This window comes from Caretta caretta, chromosome 1 (genome assembly GCF_965140235.1).
Source record: "Caretta caretta isolate rCarCar2 chromosome 1, rCarCar1.hap1, whole genome shotgun sequence".
Classification (NCBI taxonomy): domain Eukaryota; kingdom Metazoa; phylum Chordata; order Testudines; family Cheloniidae; genus Caretta; species Caretta caretta.
The window spans coordinates 109,727,791-109,750,927 of NC_134206.1; the positions used below are offsets into that span (position 1 = coordinate 109,727,791).

Sequence of the window (23,137 nt, forward strand, 5' to 3'; positions counted from 1 at the left end):
CGGTACTGCCTCTGCATGCAACCTTCAGCCCTGGCATCACTTATGTCCTGGCCCTCCAGCACAGCCCTGGTGTCTGTCACCACACACTGAGTCTCCAGTGCAGCCCTCTCCTGTCCTTGTACCATGACAGTCACATGAGTCCTTTCAACTGAAGTGCAAACCCGCTCTTCCCAGCAGGAATACCTCTCTGCTGTGAGCAGCCTTGCCAGGGGAGCATCCCTCACTGTTCGCTTGGGTTCAGCTCTCAGGCCCTGGAGATGTCTCCTCTGCTCCCCAGCCTTTAGCCCTCTCTGCACTTAACTGTGGCTCTCTTGCTTTGAGCCAGCGGGCAACTCCCTCTGCTTCTCTCCGTCTTCAGCCCTGTGGCCCTGATTCAGGCTTGGGTATGCCAACAGCAAATTCCTCTTGCTGCTCTCCTGCCTTCAGCCTTCTCCCAGGTCCCAGACATATAGTCTCCTAGCCAATTCCTCCCTCTTCCCAGGGAGGATCTGCACAGAACTTGCTACTCTTGGCAGCGTTCTCCAGAGAGCTCCTCCAGTCTCCTGAATGACTCTCACCAGGACTCTCCCTCTCTGGGTCTCTTCCTGACCTTTATAGCCTCTGATGCTGCCCGACCCTCTTCATTGGCTAAATGGGAGCACCTGTGCTGTCACAGGGGAGCTGGAACTAGTTTATTTATGGGGGCCAGCCACACTGAGAGGGACATTATGCCTCTAAACTTAAATGATACTGTAACAGGATGATCTACCCCTTTAATAGCCCTGGGGTGGGGGAGGGAGGAGGGAAGGACGGGAAGCACAGGTGTTGGGAATCAGCTGATCAGCACCTCATTATTGGCCCACACTCTTAGCTGGACAATATAAAGGAGAACTCTGCTCCACAAAGGGGAAGGAGGAGGAGCCCTGTGAGGATTTTTCTCTGGTAAGCAGAACAGGAGGTTGCAGGCAGGCAGGCCGGCCAATTTGAAACTTGCAACAACTCAACAAATTCTTAAAGAAGATAGTTTTGCATGGTCACCCTAGCTTATATTATCCCTTTCTTGGATCCTGGGGACTGATATGCTGCCCTTGATTTAAAAGATGCCTATTTCCTTGTGGCAGTCAATTAAGCTCACAGGAAGTACCTCTGATTTCTAGTAAATCAAAATCATTTCCAGTTTACTGTACTGTCCTTCGGCTCTTCAGCATCTCCCATGGTCTTTACAAATGTCATGGAAGTAGAAGCGGCATTCCTCTAAAGATTGGGAGTTCAGATTTGCCCCTGCCTGGACGGCTGGATGGCCAGGGGCTGGTCCAGACTACAAGTACAGTACAGTGTTGCCCTGATCCAGTCAATGTTTAGTGCCCTGGGACTGTTAATCAATGCAGAAAAATCTCTCCTGTCCCTGGTCTATAGATTAGAGTTTATATGGGCTGTACTGGACTCATCTCAAGACAGGGCCTTTCTTCTGGGTTCCAGGCCGTCTGATCAATTGTTTAAGGTTTGAAGGCTCACCAGGTCACAGCAGTGCAAAACTTTGGAGTTTGGGTCACCTAGCCTCTTGCACCTACGTGGTTCAATATGCCACACTGCGCCTCAGGACTCCGCAGGGCTGGCTGATGTCAGCCTACTTGCCAAGCTGCCATAAGTTAGACTCAGTGGTAAGAGTACCCTCTCATGTCCTCACCTCCCTAGATTGGTGCACTAATCCAGCCAATGTAAGTGTAAATGTTCCATTTTCCCACCCAGAATCGCCTCCCACGCTAGTGATAGAGGCTTCTGCTCTGGGATGGGAGCCCACCCTGTGTTCTCTACATATGCAGAGTCTAGGATGTGTAAAGCTAAGTTCTCTGAGGACCAGTATCAGAGAACTAAAAGCTGTGAGGCTGGCTTGCCAAGTATTTCTATTACAGATCAGGGGAAGCAGACTGTTTAGTCCTCACAGACAACACAAAGGCAGTGTTTTACCTCAGCAAGCAGGGAGGAGCCCGCTGTTCTCCACTCTGCCAAACAGTGGCTCTGCAGCTCACATTGGCCACGGTTCCCGGACAATGGGAGCTGTGGGGGCAGCATGCGGAGCCTCCTGGCTGCCCCTACATGTAGGAGCTGGAGAGGGGACGTGCCGCTGCTTCTGGGAGCTACACGGAGTGGGGCAAGTCCCACTCCCCGGCTGCAGTGCTGGAGTGGGGCAAGCCCCGGACCCTACTCACAGGCAGGAGCTTGAGGGCCAGATTAAAACGTCCGGAGGGCTGGAAGCAGACCCTGGGCCGTAGTTTGCTCACCCCTGATCTGAGAAGATGGTTTATGAGTCACCAGAGTGGTCTCTTTGAGATATATCTTCCACTGGTGGGGGTTTCCCCAGTTAGCCCTATTTGCAACAAAGTCCATCTGACAGTGTCATCATTTCTGCTCCCTATGGGGTCATGGTCCAGGTTCCATATCAAACGTCTTTTTTTTTTTTTTATGACGTGGTCAGGCATGCTCCTTTGTGCTTCCCCACCAGTCATGCTTATTCACAGGGTATTACTAAAGATAAGATAGGACCAGGCCAGAGTCATACTTATTGTCCCAGTATAGGCCCATCAGCACTGGTTGTCCCAGTATAGGCCCATCAGCACTGGTTCTCCACTCTCCTGTTACTGTCAGTGATATGTCCAATTTCACTTCCACTAGATTTGGACCTAATCCTCCAGGATCATGGTCTCCTGCTCCACTTGAGCCTACAATCCTTTCACTTACCTGCATGGCTAGGTACTCCAACTCCGTGGCTAGATACTGTAGAGCAGGCCTACTCAAAAGACATTCAAGAGATCCTGCTAAATAGTAGAAAGCCTTCCTCAAGCGCTACTTCCCTCTCCTAAGTGGAAGCGTTTTTCTATCTGGTCTCGCCAGTATGAAGTATCACTGTCCTGTTCTTCAGCTCAACATAGTGTGGACTACTTATTTATATCTGAAACACCAAGGTTTTGCAATAGGTTCCATCATCTGGAAACTATTGCAGTGTCCCAGTCTAAAGTGGACAATCACTTTTTTTTCCCAATGACATGTGCATAAGATTTTTAAAAAGCTTAGTCAGATTATATTCTCAGAGACAAAGATCTAAATTTAGAATTGTCAAGAATTAGGTTCTCCATCTGAACTTGTTCCCCTGTTTTCTGCTGCAGCAATCAATGAAGGTGGCATTTTTGGCAGCTGTTACCTTGGCCAGAAGAGTAGGGTAGCTATGGGCATTAGTGTTGGTGCCTCCGTATACAGTCCCTTTTTTAAGGACAAGGTTTACCTGCGTCCTCATCCGAAGTTTGTCCCAAAGGTGGTTTCTTCTTTCCATGTCAGCCAAGCAATTTATTTGCCAGTATTTTACCCAAAGCCACATGTGAGCAGAAAGGAACAGCGTTTGCATACTTTGGACGTCAGTCTTTAATGTTTTATCTGGATAGAACCAGGCACTTTCATAAATCCTCCCAGCTGTTTGTAGCAGTGGTGGACAGAATAAGATGTTGGTCAGTCACCCAGAGACTTTCTTCCTGGATTGTATCGTGTATACGCATGCACTATGTCTGGCAGAGCAACGTTACCCAAGTCAGAGTCACAGCTCATTTGACGAGGCCACAGTCAGCCTGGGCAGCCTTTCTGGCGCAAATTCCAATTGATGACATTTGTAGTGCAGCAACCTGGTCCTCTGTCCACATATTTACCGCCAACTATGCTGTGGCTCAAGACTCCAGAGACTGTGTTAGAGTTGGATGAGTTTTTCTCCAATCTAGATCCCGATCCCACCTCCTGCTCTTACTACTTGTGGGTCACCAGGAGTGGAATGCACATGTGCAATCACTCAAACTAAAAATGGTTACTAACTTGTTCCATAACTGTTGTTGTTTGATATGTGTTGCACATGTCCATTTCATGATTCATCCGCCTGTCCTTTTGTATCTGAGCTGCAGCAAGAAGGGATGGAGGGGTGGGGGATTAAGGCCTAATGCTGCCTGGCAGCAGGAGGAGTTTGAGCCAACGAACGGGTACCGCTGAGGGGAAAAAGTTTCTGATGGCCATGCGCTGGGTGTACCGACACTGAGTGGCATGGACGCATGCAACATGTCTCAAAGAACAGCAGTTACTGAACAGGTTAGGAACTGTGTTTTGTCATGGCTAGACAGCCTTTATAAGGGCTGCTTCCCTTCTAGTAAAACTATATATTACTCACAAGCAAAACCTTCCTCCATCCTCTCATTGTCTGTCTGTCTTCCTGTGAAGTCATACAGACAAGATTTGCTTCCTAGTTACAGTTTCTAGACGACATTATGCATGCTGGGATAACCCATTAAATTGTTCCCGGTATCCCATATAAGTCTCAGCATAACAGGAAACTTAAGGCTTTTTTACTTCCTGTTATTCTTGAGTTAAACTAGTTTTGATGCGGAGCTTTTTGCTGTAGAAGAATCCACAATGAAGGTGAGCTTAAATATACTTTATGCTTTTTATTTTAGACTTGCATAAATTTGTTGTCCACATTTTTAAACTGTATTTTTAAAAAAGAGAAGTTAATTCTTTATATTTGATCTGCTGTCTTTCTGAGGCATAAATGCTGCTAGCCTAAGTCTGTTTTACATGGAAGGACAGAAACAGAGAATTCTTGTTCCTCGGTGTATAATGGACCCGGGCTCATCTTTATAAGCAAAAGACTTACTTTTTACTTTACAAAAAAAAAGTTTAGGAAAATTGAAATTGAGTCACTATTTGTAAGCAATACCCTCCCATCCTTTTAATTTAATTTCTGTCCTTAATAAAGCAGTCATTCCTTGTGGTACCAGGTTATGAAGCATTTCTGATGTCTACTTATTGTTAGAGTCCCCAGTCCAATAAGAGTTCTGAAAGCACAAATTATATTCACATTGAAGTCAATAGGACTCCGTGTGGGAGTCAGTCTCTGCTCTTGTGGATCCTCTTATAGGATTAGCACACTGTAGTTTCATACTTCTATTACACTTTGTAATTTATGTCCACTTAAAAGCTACCACAGTAAACAGATACCTGCAGGAAGCCTGAATCTTTGTAACTCTTTTGGCACTTTTTATTTTTCCAAATTGGATGCCAAATTAAAAAAAAAACCCAAAACACATCAGCAAGTTGATTTCCAGCAGAATATATACAACCTATGCCGTCCTCCTAATACTGTGTCATCCTGGTGTCCTTTTTTCTTTCTCTTTAACTTAAAATGCAACTTTGCCAAAAGGGCAAAATCAACAAATTCTCTGTTCGCTTCTTATAGAGGTTGGCAGTGTTTCATTCACTTACATTGTATATTATATATGTAGATATTGTTTTTTTAATACTTTCTCTCATGTTTCATAGTTGGCATCACAGACTCGCAGCTGGGGGGATACTTGAGAGCCCCTTATTATTTCTTCTAACTTTAAATACGCCTAGATGTCCTAGAATTGTCTCTGGTATGGTGATATTTAAAGAGAGGTTCTCTGGGATATTTTATACAAGTTGTACTTCCTTGGAGGATTTTAGTACTTAGCCGCTGACTATCAACTTGATTCTGTAGGCATGCAGAGCTCTTGAGCCTTGACTACAAGATGGGATGTGAGGGTCTTCAAGGAGGAGCATATGATTTATGAGGAGAGGCTGAGAGAACTGGGATTATTTAGTCTGCAGAAGAGAAGAATGAGGGGGGATTTGTTAGCTGCTTTCAACTACCTGAAAGGGGGTTCCAAAGAGGATGAATCTAGACTGTTCTCAGTGGTAGCAAGGAGTAATGGTCCCAAGTTGCAGTAGGGGAGGTTTAGGCTGGATGTTAGGAAAAACTTTTTCACTAGGAGGGTGGTGAAGCACTGGAATGCGTTACCTAGGGAAGTGGTGGAATCTCCTTCCTTAGAGGTTTTTAAGGTCAGGCTTGACAAAGCCCTGGCTGGGAAGATTTAGTTGGGGATTGGTCCTGCTTTGAGCAGGGGATTGGACTAGATGACCTCCTGAGGTCCCTTCCAACCCTGATATTCTATGATTCTATTCTTTGCACCAGTGGCTCTCAGTCTTTCCAGACTACTGTACCTCTTTCAGGAGTCTGATATGTCTTGAGTACCCCAAGTTTCACCTCACTTAAATACGACTTGCTTACAAAATCAGACATAAAAATACAAAAGTGTCACAGCCACACTATTACTGACAAATTGCTTAATTCTCATTTTTACCATATAATTATCAAATAAATCAGTTGGAATATAAATATTGTACTTACATTTCAGTGTATAGTATATAGAGCAGTATAAATAAGTCACCGTCTGTATGAAATTTTAGTTTGCACTGACTTTGCTAGTGCTTTCTATGTAGCCTGTTGTGAAACTGATATCTAGGCAAATATCTAGATGAGTTGCTGTACCCCTGGAAGACCTCTGTGTACCTTTGGTTGAGAACTACTGTACTATACTATGAAAATTACCATTGCTAACAACTGGTGTCAGCAACCAGTGCAGCTAAACTGGAGCTGAACGCTGTTTGGCTGTACGTAGAGTCAAGGACAAGCTATGGTTTTGGCAACCTTTTTTTTTATTTTTTGGTAATCTAAGCAAGAGTGCAGTTACGAACATCTTAAATAGAGTGAATCCTTTAGAAAAGTTTCAGAGTAGCAGCCCTGTTAGTCTGTATTCGCAAAAAGAAAAGGAGGACTTGTGGCACCTTAGAGACTAACCAATTTATTTGAGCATACGCTTTCATGAGCTAGCATCCGATGAAGTGAGCTGTAGCTCACGAAAACTTATGCTCAGATAAATTGGTTAGTCTCTAAGGTGCCACAAGTACTCCTTTTCCTTTAGAAAAGACTTTCTTTATTAGGACACTGCCTGGCTAACAACCTCCGAAATTTGTTCCACCTTTATTAGAAAATCAGCTAAACCAGCGGTTCTCAAACTGTAGGTCGCGATCCCATTTTAATGGGATCACCAAGGCTGGTGCTAGACTTGCTGGGACCCGGGGCCAAACCCAAGCCCCACAGCCTGGGGCCGAAGCGCAAGGGCTTCAGCCCTGGGCAGCAGGGCTCAGTTTACAGGCCCCCTGCCTGAGGATGAAGCCCTCGGGCTTTGGCTTCGCCCATGGCAGTGGGGCTTGGGCTTTGGCCCTCCACCTGCTTGGGGTGGCAGGGCTTGTGTGGGCTCAAGCTTCGGTTCCCCCCCGCCCGGGTCATGTAGTAATTTTTGCTGTCAGAAGGGGGTCAGTGCAATGAAGTTTGAAAACCCCTGAGCTGAAAACCTACTTTGTCAGTCCCATAAATAGTTGTTTGAGATAAGTTTCACTCTGCCTGACTTGCATGTCTTCTCATTTCTTAATTCCTCTCTCCTTCGCTCTCCCTGCCCCGAAACAATATGATCTTTTCATTTCCCTTCTATCGGAATTCTCTCTTCAGAGGGACAGACTCTTTCCGACATGCCTGTGGGGTGGGTCTTTTTTCAGCAAGAGAAACAGGAGTTTGTTGACTTTGTAGATGAAAGCTGCTGTGCTGCAGGAGACTAAGATTTTCTCTCTGTCTTATACCAGACAGAGCAACTATAAGAGGGCTGGCATTGTTGTCCTCTTTGTGAACTTGCACGTGAGAATTCTGTAACGCCTTGCAATGTGAATAGGGTCATGTGCAATATCTTTTTTTATGAAGTTTGGGATTCGTTTCAAGCAAATGTTCAGGGTCATTTTTGTCTGCAAATCCAAATGTTTCATGTCCTCGCCTAGTTCTGCAAAGTTTCAAGTGTGTTTTGTCTACCGAATAATTATATTTAATTACGGATTTTTGTGAATTTAGATTCCTCTTCAGCAGTTGTTTGTGTTTAAAAAATTCTTTTTTTCTGAATGTGCTTTAGCTGCTGTTAAGTTCCAGTGGTTTGACTATTCAGAACAGAAAACTTCATTGCTGCGTTGTCTGGGGGCTCGTCTTCTGTGTCTTGTAGTGCACCAGAGGCTCTTTCAGCGCTTTATGGATATAATGCACAATAGTACAGTACTTTATGCAATACAGTCTTTTCTCAAAGTGCTTTATGAACTACTGTGTGTGTGTGTGTGTGTGTATATATATATGTGTGCATATGTATGTGTATATATGTATATGTATCCATATCTCAGGTAAAACACAGCAGCCATTTAACAGTACAGTAAGAACAGATTTAAAAATTTCACTGAAGCTAAGGTTAGAATTATTTAATACACAGGTTAAGGAAGGAGTGTCTGTACATCTGGGTATAGCACTTAAATTATCCAAAAGTACAAAGTTGGTTTAAAAGTCATACAATACATATAGTACGTAATCAGGAATAACTCAAATTTAGATTAATAAATTTAACGATGCAGTTTAGATGTTAGCATCCAAATATTCTGGTACATCACTCAAGAAAAGTTTAATACTGAGAGTTGGTTGTAGAAAACATATAGCAATGAGTGTAGATTGTCCCTCAGTAACTGAACATTTAGGATAGGTTGTCCCTCAGGAGTTATAATCCATCAGAGCATTCCAGTTACTTTCCCAACTGCTTCTCAGTGGCACTCCAGCTCATCTTGCCTGGTATTGCCGATGTCCAGTGATGTGTTCTAGATAGATGTCCCTCAGCCACCTGATGGTGTCCAATACCACAAGTTGCCGCATCAGCTGAGCGTAGCGCTGATTCTGCATTCCCGCAACACTCGCTCGTTACTGGGGTCCCATGCACCCAGGGCTCTGACGATCGGTGCGTGTGTTCAATCCTCATAATCCCCCATCAGATACGATGGGAAGAATAACTTTTTCTGCTTGAAAACTATAGAGAAAATCTAGGTAGGCAAACTGTAATTGCCAAAGCTGGACCAATTCTACATCATTATAATTTACCCTCGGATATCTTAAACTCACATTTCCATATTTCACTGTGTCCAAATAGAACTATCTGTACCATCTCTAGTTTAAAATAAAACAAAAACATGCACGGTAATTCTTACCTTGTAGCTTTTAAAAAAAACCATAGTACAAAAAACATTGGTAAGAAATGTTTCTACTTGTGATTGCTTGTTTTTCTCCTTACTGGTAACTGCAGACTTACCTAGCTTTTAGTATTATTTTCTCAGTGACTGGTGTCCTAATGTTATTTTCCTGTTCCTTTTCAGACTTTTGACGCAAATGATCTGTATCAGGGACAGAACTTCAGCAAGGTTCTCAGCTCCCTAGTTGCTCTAAATAAAGTAACTGCAGGTAAGTAAAATCTGTTCTACTTTGATGCATACTGTGGGGAAGGTGATCTATGATGTCATCCTTAAGCAGCTCAGATAAGTTAATATAATTGACGTTTCTAAAATTGCTGCCAATGGTCATTTTTCAGAGATGCTTTCTCTTTATATTTTCTTCATCTTCCCATGTATTAGTCTTGCATTGTTTTAAAGGAGCTCGTAAGGATTTGTCAGTATTGTCTAGTTTGTTTTTAGAGGAGGTTTCACAGTGAAGTACATGTGGAGGTTTTTAATTTTTTTTTTTTTAAAGTACCTGATCGGTGTGTGTGTTTCTTTGTATGTTTTCTAGCATCTACATTGGGTCCAGTTCTGCAGTCTTCACACACGGGTCAATTTTACTTGTGCAACTAATTTAATTGAAGTAAATGATACGTGAGTAAGGTTTGCAGGATTGGACTGATGGCCAGTAAAGACTTTCTCCTTCCTTATTAAGTTTCTTTCTGAACCTACATGGAGTCCATAATCCTGTATTTATGACAGGACACTGTTCTGTCATGAAAATGTTACAAAGTAATCATTACGTCATCATATTAGGTATCAAAATGAGGAAGAGAAGATGAGCTTTAAGGATGAAGGCCGTTATTTAAACACTCCAAACTTTTAAGAGGAGAAAAGTTTTTTATAAATGGATGTAAAGAGAAGTCAGTTGTAAATGAGTTTTCCTTACTACGATAGTAACTCTTCAAATGCAATTTCTCATTTTGATTGTGCTCATTGTTATGTTCATGGCATAAACACACAGAAGCTAGGTAAAAATGTAAATACTCTTGCTAGAAAGTAGCAACATACCACTACTTTATTTCTTAGAAATCAGAGTGTTAACACAAGAACCCTAAAACAGACACACAAAACAGTCTGCTCCCTAATACAGAGAGGCACAATCCATACCACTTGACTATATAAGCTTTCTGTCTGCCAGCAGACTGAGTCAGAGGTCACACGCTTCCCTGTAGAGCTCCTGAGCTTGCAAGCAGGACTAGGAAACGCCCTCTCCCCCACTCTGAAAGTAATAGATTGCAGTTTCAACACAGCCCTCAATATACCACACTCATCTGTTGTATGTGCAAAATTGTGGTTTTTTTTTGTTTTTTTTTTAAATTAAAATATTTTTTTTGCACTGGTTTAGTAGATTAGTAAGAACATTTAGGACCAGATATTCAGCTGGTGTAAACCGGCATAGCTCCAGTGAAGTCACCAGCTGACCTTCAGTCTAAGTCACTAGTGTGAATGCAGACCATTTCAGTATTCCTTTAAAGTTGCTACCATCCAGTGACTGTGGTGGTCTGTGCGTGAAATAAGTTGTTGCTCATCTTTCAAAAGAGAGAACAAAGACTGGATGTTCATGCAAGCTGAACTGTCCTTTTACTCGTAGAAGTGTCCAGAGCTGTTAAATATCCGAGGCTGGCTCCTCTTCCAAACAGTTGCTTTTCCTATTTTGATGGGGAGAGTATGTGGGAGGCACTCTAGGCAGTATATCAATGGTTAGTCCTGGTGGACTGCTGTTGCAATCTCCAATGAGTTCTTAATAATAATTAATATGTAGCTATTATATAACAGTTTTCAGTAGACCTCAGAGGAGGTCAGTATCAGCCCCATTTTACAGATGGAGCAACTGAGGCACAGGGAGATGACGTGGCTCACCCATGTTCACCCTGCAGGCCAGTGGCAGAGGTGAGAATAGAACCCATGTCTCCTGAGTCCTAGTCTAGTGCTCTAGCCATTAGGCCGCACTGCCTCCATCAAAGACTCTAACCATACAGACCTTTCCAAGAGCACAGTTCCTAGCCTACCCACAGGCACAGGGATATGGCTCGAGTACTAGTCAGTGAGATAGAATGCTACTATGCAAAGACTCACTCCAACAGTATTTCTATAACCACACATGGGGTGGGGATTATCACACTCCAGGCAGTGTCCTATGATCACAGACTACATTGCAGGAAGATAGGAGAAACTCCAAGGAGATAGAGGAGAATCAGGGAGGAAGGGAAAGTTGAAAGCGGGGAGCCAGAGAAGTGATAGGTATAAGGTGGTGAGATTCTATGCAAATGAGGCAATGCATATTCATTAAATATGCAAATTACAGCAGGCCATCAAATCTCTGTATTTACGCAAGTTTAGCAGAAACGTTTTCAAAAGGTTTTAGTGGAAAAATGACTTTACTACGGTGCACTTTTGCAGGATTTAATGTTTCCACTAACTCAAAATTGGGGGGGAAGGGGTGGATGAGCCTCCTGTTTTTTTTTTTTTTGCAGTGGCTGAAAATAATTGTTTCTTGTCCATTTTTGAAAATCAAAAAATTTTCAGTTTCACAAAAGAAAAGGGGGGTTCGGGAATTTAAAAAAAAACAGAAACAAACCATGAACAAATTAAACCCAAATTTGATCGAAGCAGGAAGTGGGGAGATAGGGATTTCCCATCTGGAAACACAGAGATGACCTGCCTCCAGGTTTACCACTGGATTTGGTGACATGTCCGTTCCGCTGCTTCTCTTTATTTGCAAATTGCAAATATGTTTTTTTTCATGATGATATATGCATCACAAAGACATTTCAGGTCACTGTTATCCTTTCTCTAAAATTGCTTGCTTTCGGACAGTCCTCATATCTGGAATTTTACAGTTGACTATAAGGAGTACTAAAGTAACGAAGACAACTACCTTGGTAGTAAACTTGTGATCCATAAGTGAAATGTTCTGTCTTGTGCAATGTTGTCTGGTCCCTCATGCTCCCAGTGTATCCTAAAAAAAATTTAGAGCTTAGGCTTAATACAAATGGAAGAAAACCCCAAACCTATTTTAAGCTCTTATAGTAACACAGTGATTTAAAAAAAAATAAATTTAGCATAGGAAGTTGTTTGGAATATAAGTGCTCCACTGATTTCAAGTTCTAGTATGTTGATGTCAATCTGAATAAAATGTATGTTTTAGTAAGAAGAGAGAAAAATAGCTCTAATAATGCACCAGTTAAACACGATGCATTTGTAACATAGTATATTTATAATCTTTCTGAAAGATAAAAATGAGTTGTTGGTACAAGATAAGAGTATTAGGAGAACTTCCTGAAGGAACTAGAGCATCCTATGAATTCGACAGCACTCTGCTTCCCTGCTGTTCCATTCATTCTTTCCATACATACACACGTCATTACATTTCTGCCACACCAAATGAGCTGTTTTACCCTCAGATTTAATTTGACATGGAATGGTAGGTATGTTACATTTCCTTTTGTTTCTGTACATGGCACTGCTAGGGAAGTGCAACAGGAATAGACTCTGATTGCAAGCTGTTAGTCTGTTTCAGTTTGCTGCTGAGAAAGTGCCATGTGCAGGAGAACAGTTGTTTCTCCACCTACCAACCGAATGTCCATAAGGCATGCTCCAAACAGGGGCAATGGTAGAGAGGCAGAAAGAAAGCGGAAGAGTTGCCTGGTAGCCTATTAGTACAGCATCAGAGCTGGGATGAAATGTATTGCCTTGCTGTTTGGGATCACTAGAGCCAGGAGTACTGCCCAAACAAAGCTGAGATAAGAAGTGACTTTGTGTTGCTGTCTGATGAAGGAGCAGCACTGAGAAGCTCTAAAGAAAGCTGAGGGCAGCACTCCTCCTTTGGATAGAAGGTCTCAGCTGTGTGGCCTATTGGGAAGGGAAGCAAATGAAGAGGTTTAAAAAAACAGAAAACCAAAAACAGCAACCCTCCGCCCCTAGCAACAACCTCAGCCTTGGCGGAGAGAAAAAGGAGACAAATGTAGAAAAAAGGGGCAGTGGAAAGAGTTATTTTTTTAATTAAATGATGGATGGGCAGAAATAAAGGGTGTGGATGAAAAACTAAATGAGCAAAGTCCAGATATCAAAGAGAGAATGAGTGGATAGGAGGAAGAGGGCGAAGAAACAGATATAGTTACATTATTTTTGCCTATATTTAAGCTATTTGAGTTTCTTTTGACTGTCAACTGAAATAGCCAACGTTGTTAGACTCTTTAATTGGACGGGTAGCTGGTAGAAAATGAGAAATACTCTGTCCTTTCTCTTCTCCTAAAATTTTGGAATCCATTCCCCACCCTTCCTGACCTCCATAAGAATGTGTATGAAGGAAACTGCCACTGTCGCAGATTAGATTAAATTAGTCCCTTGCAAGTAACGGGCGTTGGCTGAAGATTGAATTATGGCACAGATCACCTGAAATCATGTAATCGGTGTAGGTATTAAGCATAGTTTTTAACTGACATTCTAATTTACCTTGTTTTGTTTGAATAAATATTTTAACTTCAGAATGTGTTTTCATAACAGAAAAGGGCTGGTATCAATTTTTTTCCAAAACCTTTTATGGTTGTTTGGAGTTCCTCTGGCTTTTTTTTTTTTCTTTTTCTTTTTTTTCTTTTTAGGCCAAGATTTTCAAATTTGGGTGCTTAAGGCTGGCCACCTAAATCCACATTTAGGTATATTTGATCTTATTTCTTGTGTTCAGAGGTATTGAGCACCCACAAATTCCATGGATCTGCTTTAGGTACCCAAGCTTGATCTTGGTGTGTAAAAAGTGTATGTAATTTCTGCAATTCTAGTATTTTGCTGTCATCTCTACAGACATTGGGCTAGGAAGTGATTCCGTATGTGCACGGCCCTCATCTCATCGGATAAAATCTTTTGATTCCCTTGGATCCCAGTCTTTGCACAGTAGAACTTCAAAACTCTTTCAGGGACAGTATCGAAGTTTGGTAAGTTCTGCTGGAATTTAATCATGTTCAAGGATTTTTTTTTCTCCTTATCAATCTGGATTAAAACAGTGTTGCAAGCCAAGATGTGTGAACCCAATTTCACAAGTCCTTGAGTGCTCTCTTGCTCTTGCCTACATATAACTGGGGCCTCTGAAGTTATGCTGTGTTGCAGTGGCTTTTTTTTCATTCTCTTCTGAGTTAGAAAGTCAGTCTTCTGCATGCTTGCAGCCAGAAGTATTTCTGTTGTAACACTAAGAACTTCTTGTTGTATGCATGCGTAAATATTATTTTCTTTGATTTCTTTTTTTCAATAAAGAAGTTCCTCTCAAAAGGGAAAATTGTCCATCTCCTCCAATGGGACTGTGCCATCCCAACGCTCCAGGGTTTCCAAGGGCAGGGAGCCTCCTCTAAAGCTTTGCTCACTCAGTCCCAGAGGTTTGGAAGATCTCCCAGCCACTTAGCAGTTTTGGCAGCCTTGTACACTGAGTCCCAGTTTTCTGAAGCCACACACACACACAACCACATGGTTCCAACATACATAGAACCACATTGTTGAAGTGTCAGGTATACACAGCTTAGTGTTGCAGCAACTAATATGGGAATCTCCACCAAATTGAGAATCTCATAGTTAAACAGACTTTTAGCTTTACTGGATAGACAAAGGGCAAGAGACTGCTACCTACAGCACGGTCCTCAAACAGTTCCTAGTTCCTTCTTACCCCCAAAGTATGGTGGCCTGAGAGGTTCTGTCTTTGTATACTTGTAATGACTGATTCCTCAGCAATAGCTATAGGATCACTGTGATTCTATGTGAGTGTACGTGTATATGTCACACCCTCTGAGCAGTTGACTTCCCACCGTGTTTTGAATACACTATAGTCAGTGTATAGTCAAAAATGTACCCTCTTGCAGGTGAGGACATGTGAGACCAGATTGTTCAATTTTTTTTTCAAGCTTTTTCTCAAGACTCCACTGTTGGGAACATCTGTTGCAGGACATCCCAACCCAGTGATGTTCTAGTTGTAAGACTTCTAATTACTGAGGGCATGATATGAAAACTGACTTGGCCTGTCTAGGAATATACAGCCTGTTCTGCAAAGAAGGTAGTGGTAGTTGTTGGCTGGCTTGGCCATTGGACTCACTTTCAGATTTAGAGAGAACAAATGTGGAGGCATGCCACAAAACACACTGGGCTGTGTGGACTGCCCTCGCCACTGGTTTTCTAAAATCAGATTGTCGAGCAGAGAAGTCCTATACCAAAATGTACCTTCCTGTTCTGACGCTTCCAGGGGGAACCTGGAGTTGTGAGGCATCTCACGATCACCTGCCCTTCACATGAGGAAGCCTTGTCTGTGCCTGCTGGCGGCCCCAAGCACTCTCTCCTAGGCCTCCCAGGCCTCCCTGTCTCTACAGGTTAGTGATAGGCACACTCCACCCCTCAAGCCTTCTGAGTGTTATCCTCCTTTCATGAGCCAGACATGCTGTCAGCTTGCCTCATAGGTGAAGGATCCAGTGTGGCGCTTGGCACTCCAAGATATACCCAAACAATCTATTGTCTTTATTTTAAAGTAGGACATGCTCCTGCTCTTTGTTCCATCCTGTAGACTTCCTCTATTGTAAATTTTGCAATCTGTTACTTAGCCCTATTGCTCAGTATGTAAACGGGCATACTCCGTAAGGCATACGATACACAAATGACCAGACAGTGAGAGAGTTGTCTGTTATCTTCTTCCTGAAAGAAACATTCCCGAGGTATGTCACCTTCTGGTGGAGTTAAGCCAGATCAAGTCTTTAAGAATCTTTTCTTTTCACTGTAGATACTTAACTCCTTAAATATTATCTGTACCTATGTTTTGCATGATTATGCCAACCAGTGTGCTACTGGCTCTGAGATCTCACATGCCACCTTTCGGTGAACTATTACGAATTCATCCAACACAGGGGATCCCTATACAGGCCTGTGCATCCTCTGTGTCCACTTGCCAGTTGGTACCAAGAGATCCGTGACTCTCACCTGTCTCTAAACATTATGGAGCTCCAAGAAAGAGATCCCTTTCAGCAGTGAAAAAGTGTGAAGGGAGAGCCCAGACCTCCTCTTTTAGTTCATGTTTGAAGAGCTGTATACTGACTGGTATGTGAAACATTAACACAACATAAATCTGTTTAAGCCCTCATCCCGATTATGGCTGTTTCTAGGTTTCCCTCCAGAGACCTCTCAGTCTCAGGCTCTAGATCCCTCTAATCAGAAAGTCACACTAACCTCTCTGGTGAAGTTAACAAGCAGTACCCGCTGGAATGAGTTAGTAGAATTTACTCAGCTGCTTTATATGGAGCTGTAACTACTACTAACAGGGTGGATTAACAGAAGTAGCCTGCATTGCTAGATGGAGTCCTTGGGCTTGTTTTTTCCCCCCTCTCTCTCTCTCTTCCTCCCTCTCCTACTCACTCACATACATGATTAAATAGTATACATGTGTGGTGTGATTTAAAGGCTGTATCTGCATGAGCACATGTGTGTGGGGTAAACTCTGATTAATTACGCAGGTCATCCAAAATGAGGGTAGATAAACCGTTTGTACTACAATACAGCCTGATGTATTCTATATGTACCACATAAGTTAGAGAAAGTACTTTGGAAATGCGCTAGAGCAGTGGTTTTCAAACATTTTGTATTGGTGACCCCTTTCACACAGCAAGCCTCTGAGCGTGTGAATTATAAATTAAAAAGGGGGTGGGTAATTTAATTAAATGGGGGCTCGGGGTCTTCAGCCCCATGGAGCTGACCACTTGCGACCATCTTACGACCCCCTGAGGGGTCATGACCTGCAGCTTGAGAACCCCTGTGCTAGAGTTTTAAAAAAATAAATAAATAATTGCCACTATTCTTCAGCTTGCAAAGCCAGATGCCTTCTTTATTATGAATCCGGCCACAGAGGGTTTCAGAGAGAGAAAATATTTTAACTAATATATGTAAAACATTTCTGTGCAACATTGCTTTTCTGTTCAGAAATGTGTCCTGATTTTAAAGTCTGATATCTCGGGGTCCTTCCAGGGGAATAGAAATGAGCGTTGTGTCCCGCAGTTGTGTATGTGTGGTGTAATCACAGAGTGATCTCTGAGATGTTGAAGATTGAATAAAATTGATGTTTAAAAGGTTTTGGAAAGCCTGGAACTGGTATGGGACTACATTTTGATAATGACAGTGGCATTAAAAAATTCTCACTTGGAGGAGCTCCAGATCCAGCATTTTGCTTTTCCACGTTAGTAGTCTAAGACGAAATGGGCCATTGAATGAAACTTTAAGAATAATAATAAAACTAATTGTTTACACTGGGCATACATTTAATCTTGTTTGTATTACTGAAAAGTGGTGGGATGATTCCCAGGGTTGGAATGTGAAAATCAAGGGTTATAATCTATTTAGGAAGGATTGAGTAGGCAAAACGGAGGGTAAGTGTGAGTGGCCCTCTATGTCAAAAACGGCATTGCCTGTTTGATCTTGAATGCTTATGGATGAATGTCCTAACAGATAAAGCACAAGATGGGGTATTGGTGTCTGCTACAGGCACCAGATCACACAAGGTAATAGGTGCATATGGAGCCAGTCACCCTATCTACAGTGTATAGGGAAAAAAATCTGCATGATCATGGGGGACTTCAGTTTGAATCACACATGCTGGTGGTCTCATGCTTCCAGTACTAAAACAGCCTAGGAACTTCTAAATATTATAGACGATAGTTTCCTAACTCAGAAAGTGTTGCATCCAGCATGGGGGAGTTCTGTATTAGATCTCATCTTGACAGTTACAGAGGATCCAGAATTTTATTACATTTATAATGTGCAAACAGAATGAAGTCCACACCAGTGTTATATACCTCATACTTTAAAAGGACTAACTTCACAAAACTGAAAATAATTACGAGCCAAATCAGCAAATTTAATCAGAAAAATGTGAAGGATAATTGGGATTGTTTAAGAATATGTTACTAGATGTCCCAAAAGCCACAATCCCACAACTGAAAAAGAAGGCCATGTTGTTTTTTTAAAAAAAGAATTGGTTTAGAGGGGAAGTGAAGGCTGCACTCAAAAATGGAAGAATTGGGAATTTGATAGTCATGAATATAAATCAGAAGCTATAAATTGGAGAAAATATATAAGGGACACAAGCAGAAATCTTTAGCCAGCAGAGTTAAGGAAAATGACGAGTTTTTTAGTATATGAGGAACAAAAAAAAAATACTAATAGTGATATTGTTCCATTAGTAGATGTAAATGATGGAATTATCAATAATAATGTAGAAAAAGCAGCAATGTTCAATAAATATTTGTCCTGTATTTGGAGAAAAAACAGATGATGTAGTCATACGACAACATTCTTTCCATTCCACTAGTATTTGATGAGGACGTTAAACAGCAGCTACTAAAAGTTAGGCCTTTCTAAATTATCAGGTTCATATAACTTGTAGAGTTTTAGAAAAGCTGTCTGAGGATCTTGCTGGACCAGTAATGTTGAGTTTTTTTCAATAAGGCTTGGAACACCAGGGAAGTTCTAGAAGACTGGAAGAGAGATAATGTTCCAATATTTAAAAAGAGTAAACAGGATGACCTAAGTGATTATAAACCTGTCAGTCTGACATAGATCCCAGGCGAGACAATGGAGTGACTGACAAGGGAGTTGATTAATAAAGAATTAAAGAAGTGTAATATTGTTAAATCCAATCAACATGAGTTTATGGAAAATAGATCCTGTCAAACTAATTTGATACCGGTTTTTTGCTACGGTGACATGATTGATAAAGGTAATAGTGCTGATCTAGAACACTTAGATGTTGGTAAGGCATTTTGCTTGGTAGTGTATGACACTGATTTAAAAAAAAAATAAACCTAGAAAGATATAAAATTAACATGGCCCACATTAAGTGGGCTAAAAGATGGCTAACTGATGGGTCTCAAAATGCAGTTGTAAATGAGGAATCGTATTTGAGCAGGTATGTTTCTAGTGGGGTCCTGGAGGGAGCAGTTCTTGGCCCTGTGCTATTTAACATTTTTATCCATTACCGGGAAGAAAATGTAAAATCATCACTGATAAAACTTGCCGATGACACACACATTGGGGGAGTCGTAAATAATGAAGAGTACGTTACTGATACAGAGAGATCCAGATTGCTTTGTAAGCTGGGTTTAAACAAACAATATGCGTGTTAATGTGGCCAAATATAAATTTATACACCAGGGATTGGCTACCTTTGGCCCGCGGCCCGCCAGGGTAAGCCCCCTGGAGGGCCGGGCCGGCTTGTTTACCTGCCATGTCTGCAGGTTCGACGGATTGTAGCTCCCACTGGCCGTGGTTTGCCGCTCCAGGCCAATGGGGGCTGTGGGAAGTGGCAGCCAGCACATCCCTTGGCCTGCACCACTTCCTGCAGCCCCCATTGGCCTGGAATGGTGTGAACCACGGCCAGTGGGAGCTGCGATCTGTCGAACCTGCGGACGCGGCAGGTAAACAAACCAGCCATGCCCACCACGGGGCTTACCCTGGCGGGCTGTGTGCCAAAGGTTGCCGATCCTTGGTATACACCTAGAAACAAACAATGTAGGCCATACTTACAAAAGGGAAAGTCTATCCTGGGAAGCAGTGACTCTGAAAAAGATCTGGGGGTTATAGTGGATAATCAGGTGAACATGAGCTGTGGTCAAAAGAGTTAATACAATCATGGGATGCATAAACAGGATAATCTTGAGTAGGAACTGACAGCTTATTTTATATCTTTGTTTGGCGCTGGTGCGACTGCTGCTGGAATACTGTGCCCAGTTCTGATGTCCACAATTGAAGAAGGATATTGATAAATTGGAGATGGTTCAGAGAAGAACTGTGAGAATGATTAAAGGATAAGAAAACGTGTTAGACTCAGGGACCTCACTCTGTTTAGCTTATCAAAGAGAAGGTTAAGAGATGACTTGATGAGTCTGTCATTACCTATATCGGGAACAAATATTTAATAATGGGCTCTTCAATATAGCAGAGAACAGTGTAACATGATCCAGTGGCTGGAAGTTGAATCTAGAGAAATTCAGGCTGGAATTAAGGCATACGTTTTTAATGGTGAGAGTAATTAGCCATTGGAACAGTTTACTGACACTCATGGTGAATTTTTATGCCATTGTCATTATTAAAACATAGTTACAATGATAATTTAAGTCCCATCCCAGTTCCAGGCCTTCCAGAGCCTCTAAACAAATTTCATTCAGGAGCAGTCTCTGTTAGTCTTTGACATCAGAACAATAGCAAAAAATTGTTCTGTAATTATACCAAAAACAACTGAAAGGCAAACACTTCGACAAGAAGGTTGCACCCATTGAAACTAATAACTTAGACTCATAGACTTCAAGGCTAGAAGTGTGACCTTCTGCACATCTCCATGCTACAGAATTTCACCCACCCACTCCTCTAATAGGCCCATAACTTATGGTTAAGTTACTGAAGACCTGAAATCTTGATTTAAAGACTTCAAGTTACAGAGCACCCATCTTTTACACTAGTTCAAACCAGCAAATGGCCCATGCCCCACACTGTAGAAGAAGGCAAACCCGCCCCCCCCCCCCCACAGGTCTTTGCCAGTCTGACCTGGGGAAGAATTCTTTCCTGACCCCAAATATGGCAATCATTAGACCCTGAGCATGTAGGTGAGACCCATCAGCCAAACATCTGGGAAAGAATTTTCTGTTGTACCTCAGAGCCCTCCCCATATAGTGTCCCGTCTCTGGCCATTGGAGATACTTGCTAATAGCAGTTGTGGAGGGACCATATGCGCATTATAGGCAGCCTCATTATATTATGCCCTCCATGAACTTATCAAGCTCAGTCTTGAAACAAGTTAGGTTCCCTTCACCCCCCACTACTCCCCTGGGAACCGCCTTGCATGTGGCACAAATCAAACAAAGAAATTATTGAAACACTTCACCCTGCGTTTACTCCTCCAGTTAGATTTAAAGTTGCAGGTTTACTAATAGATGCTGCAAGTGAGGATATAGAGGGGAAAAAAGAATCAGCACTGATACTAATACAAGATGGTTGGTTGAATACAAAATATGACCTGATAATGGCTATAAGCATCCATACAGGCAAATATTGTTACTGCTTACTACCGTTGATTCTGGATCTCAAAATAAATCCACTAACTAATGTGTCCAGGCTTTTGCTGAAAACACCATCCCAGAAAGCAGAGGAAAAATATGACAAGGATGTGACTACCATTTGCTCAAATAATGAAAAAAAGAGAATTTCGTGAGTGTCGTCAACCTAAACTTCTGAGCCAAGGACTATTTAATATCAATGAGGAAGAAGTAACACCTAACACAAACTGAAAACACATTGTGGATGTTCAAAAATACTTCTGCAACCATCATTCTTCTGTTTGAAGAATGGCTGTGCAAATAAATGTATCACATAGTAATTGTGTAACTTACAATAAAACTTTGTGGGTTTTTTCCACAGCAGGGTTGTCATGATTTTCCCCAATTTAACTAGAATTTAAACTCTTCAATCCAAACACTCCATTGCATCCTAATACGATGTATTACCGAAATAAGTTTGAGTGGCAAACTCTGACATAGATCTAACTTTAAGATTTTGGTTCAGGTCCATCTGTTTTCCCGTCCTCCCCCTCCAGTCTCTGTTTTGGAAAGAACATGTTTCCAGTAAAGCAGTTATGTTTCTTGGTAGTTGTAGGGTTACCACACATCTGGGTTTTCCCAGACATGACCTCTTTTTTGGTCCTCCGATCTCCATCTGGGCGGATTCTTGAAATGTGAGGAAATGTCTGGGATTTTTCCCTTGCTTGTTGCCGATCAGAAAGACCCATCTCCAGAGCGCCATAGCTAGGCTCTTTAGCTCCTGGGGCAAGCAAGCATACTTGAGCTCCCTGCCCTTGGGTCCCTGTCATTATTCCACTCATGTGGCTTCGTGCCCTGGGCCCCACTTGCCCTGGCCTGGTTACAGCCCTGCGTCTCCATCACGCTCTGATTGGTCCCTCCCCTTCATCTGCAGCTACTGGATCCTGCCCGCCCTGGCCTGCTGGGTAAGTGGAGCTGCCAAGAGCCTCTTGGCTGGGCTGCCTGTCCTACTGCTGGGCCTCAGAGCCTAGCAGGGAGGGGTGCCAGAGCTAGGCCCAACACCCCTCAGGGAGGCGCTGACTGACAGGCTGGTGCTGTGTCCTGGGCCTGCACCAGCTGTCCTGCCACTGTGACGGAGCGCAACACTGCCCCTCACCTAGAGTGTGAGGCTGTAGGCACCCCCTCCAGCACCCCTCCCAAATAATGCCTCCAGCAACACTCCCAAATACCCTCTCCCATCCCAGTACACACAACCCTCCGGCACCCCAAAATACCCCTTCCCAGTACACACACATGCCCCTCCAACTGTAACCCCCCCCCAGCTTCCCCTTCTCCTCCCCCCGGCAGTGTCCTCTGGGAACTTGAAATATGGTAACCCTAGGTAGTAGCCAAAGACATTTTCAATTTGTTCTGTTCATAGAGATCTTGAATCTGATCTTTGAAAAACACAGATCTTTTTCATTTTACTTTTGTTGGCCTTGCCTGATTCTAAGAAGTCTGAGTGGAATAAAGTACTACCTAGATTGAAAGACACAAATCACAGAAATACAACGTCAAGATAGATGCATATTGGGGTCTGCAGGTCTTGTTGTACAGCTTCTGATAAAAATGGTGTTTTAATTTAAATATATTTCTGTTTAATGAAGAGACTTGTATATTGGTCATGAAGTAACCCGTATGCATCTAAAGTTCTGTCCTTCATTTGCGATTTCACTTTTTAGGACATGACCGATAACAGCAATCACCAGCTGGTGGTGAGAGCAAAATTCAGTTTTCAACAGACCAATGAAGATGAACTTTCTTTTGCAAAAGGAGACATTATTCATGTTACGAGAGTGGAAGAAGGAGGCTGGTGGGAAGGGACTCACAATGGCAAAACAGGATGGTTTCCTAGTAACTATGTACGAGAAATAAAATCAAATGGTAAGTCTGAAAGAGAACATATTTGCAAAATGTGATTCTTGGCTTCCAAGAAGAGATGGAAATAACTGATTGTTTCCTAATGCTAATGAATGTGTGATTAGCGTTCAGTATGCACACTCAATCTGTCCCAGCCATAAGAATCCTTAATTCTTACAAATTATTAACATAGTTCTTGT

General features: G+C 42.4%; 1 protein-coding gene across 6 annotated transcripts in view; it reads left to right on the plus strand.

Annotated features, from left to right (window-relative positions):
* The window catches only part of ARHGEF7 (Rho guanine nucleotide exchange factor 7), a 193,372-nt gene that overhangs the window by 64,784 nt on the left and 105,451 nt on the right, over window positions 1-23,137 (plus strand). For 5 of the 6 annotated variants that reach the window (XM_048855274.2, XM_048855282.2, XM_048855289.2 and 2 more), the window contains exons 3-5: window positions 9,097-9,181; window positions 13,798-13,928; window positions 22,760-22,961. In XM_048855274.2, the coding sequence (XP_048711231.1) occupies window positions 9,097-9,181; window positions 13,798-13,928; window positions 22,760-22,961 (418 nt within the window). Of the gene's footprint in view, window positions 1-9,096; window positions 9,182-13,797; window positions 13,929-22,759; window positions 22,962-23,137 lie in introns of those variants that run through there. The other variant, XM_048855315.2, reaches the window with a different exon arrangement.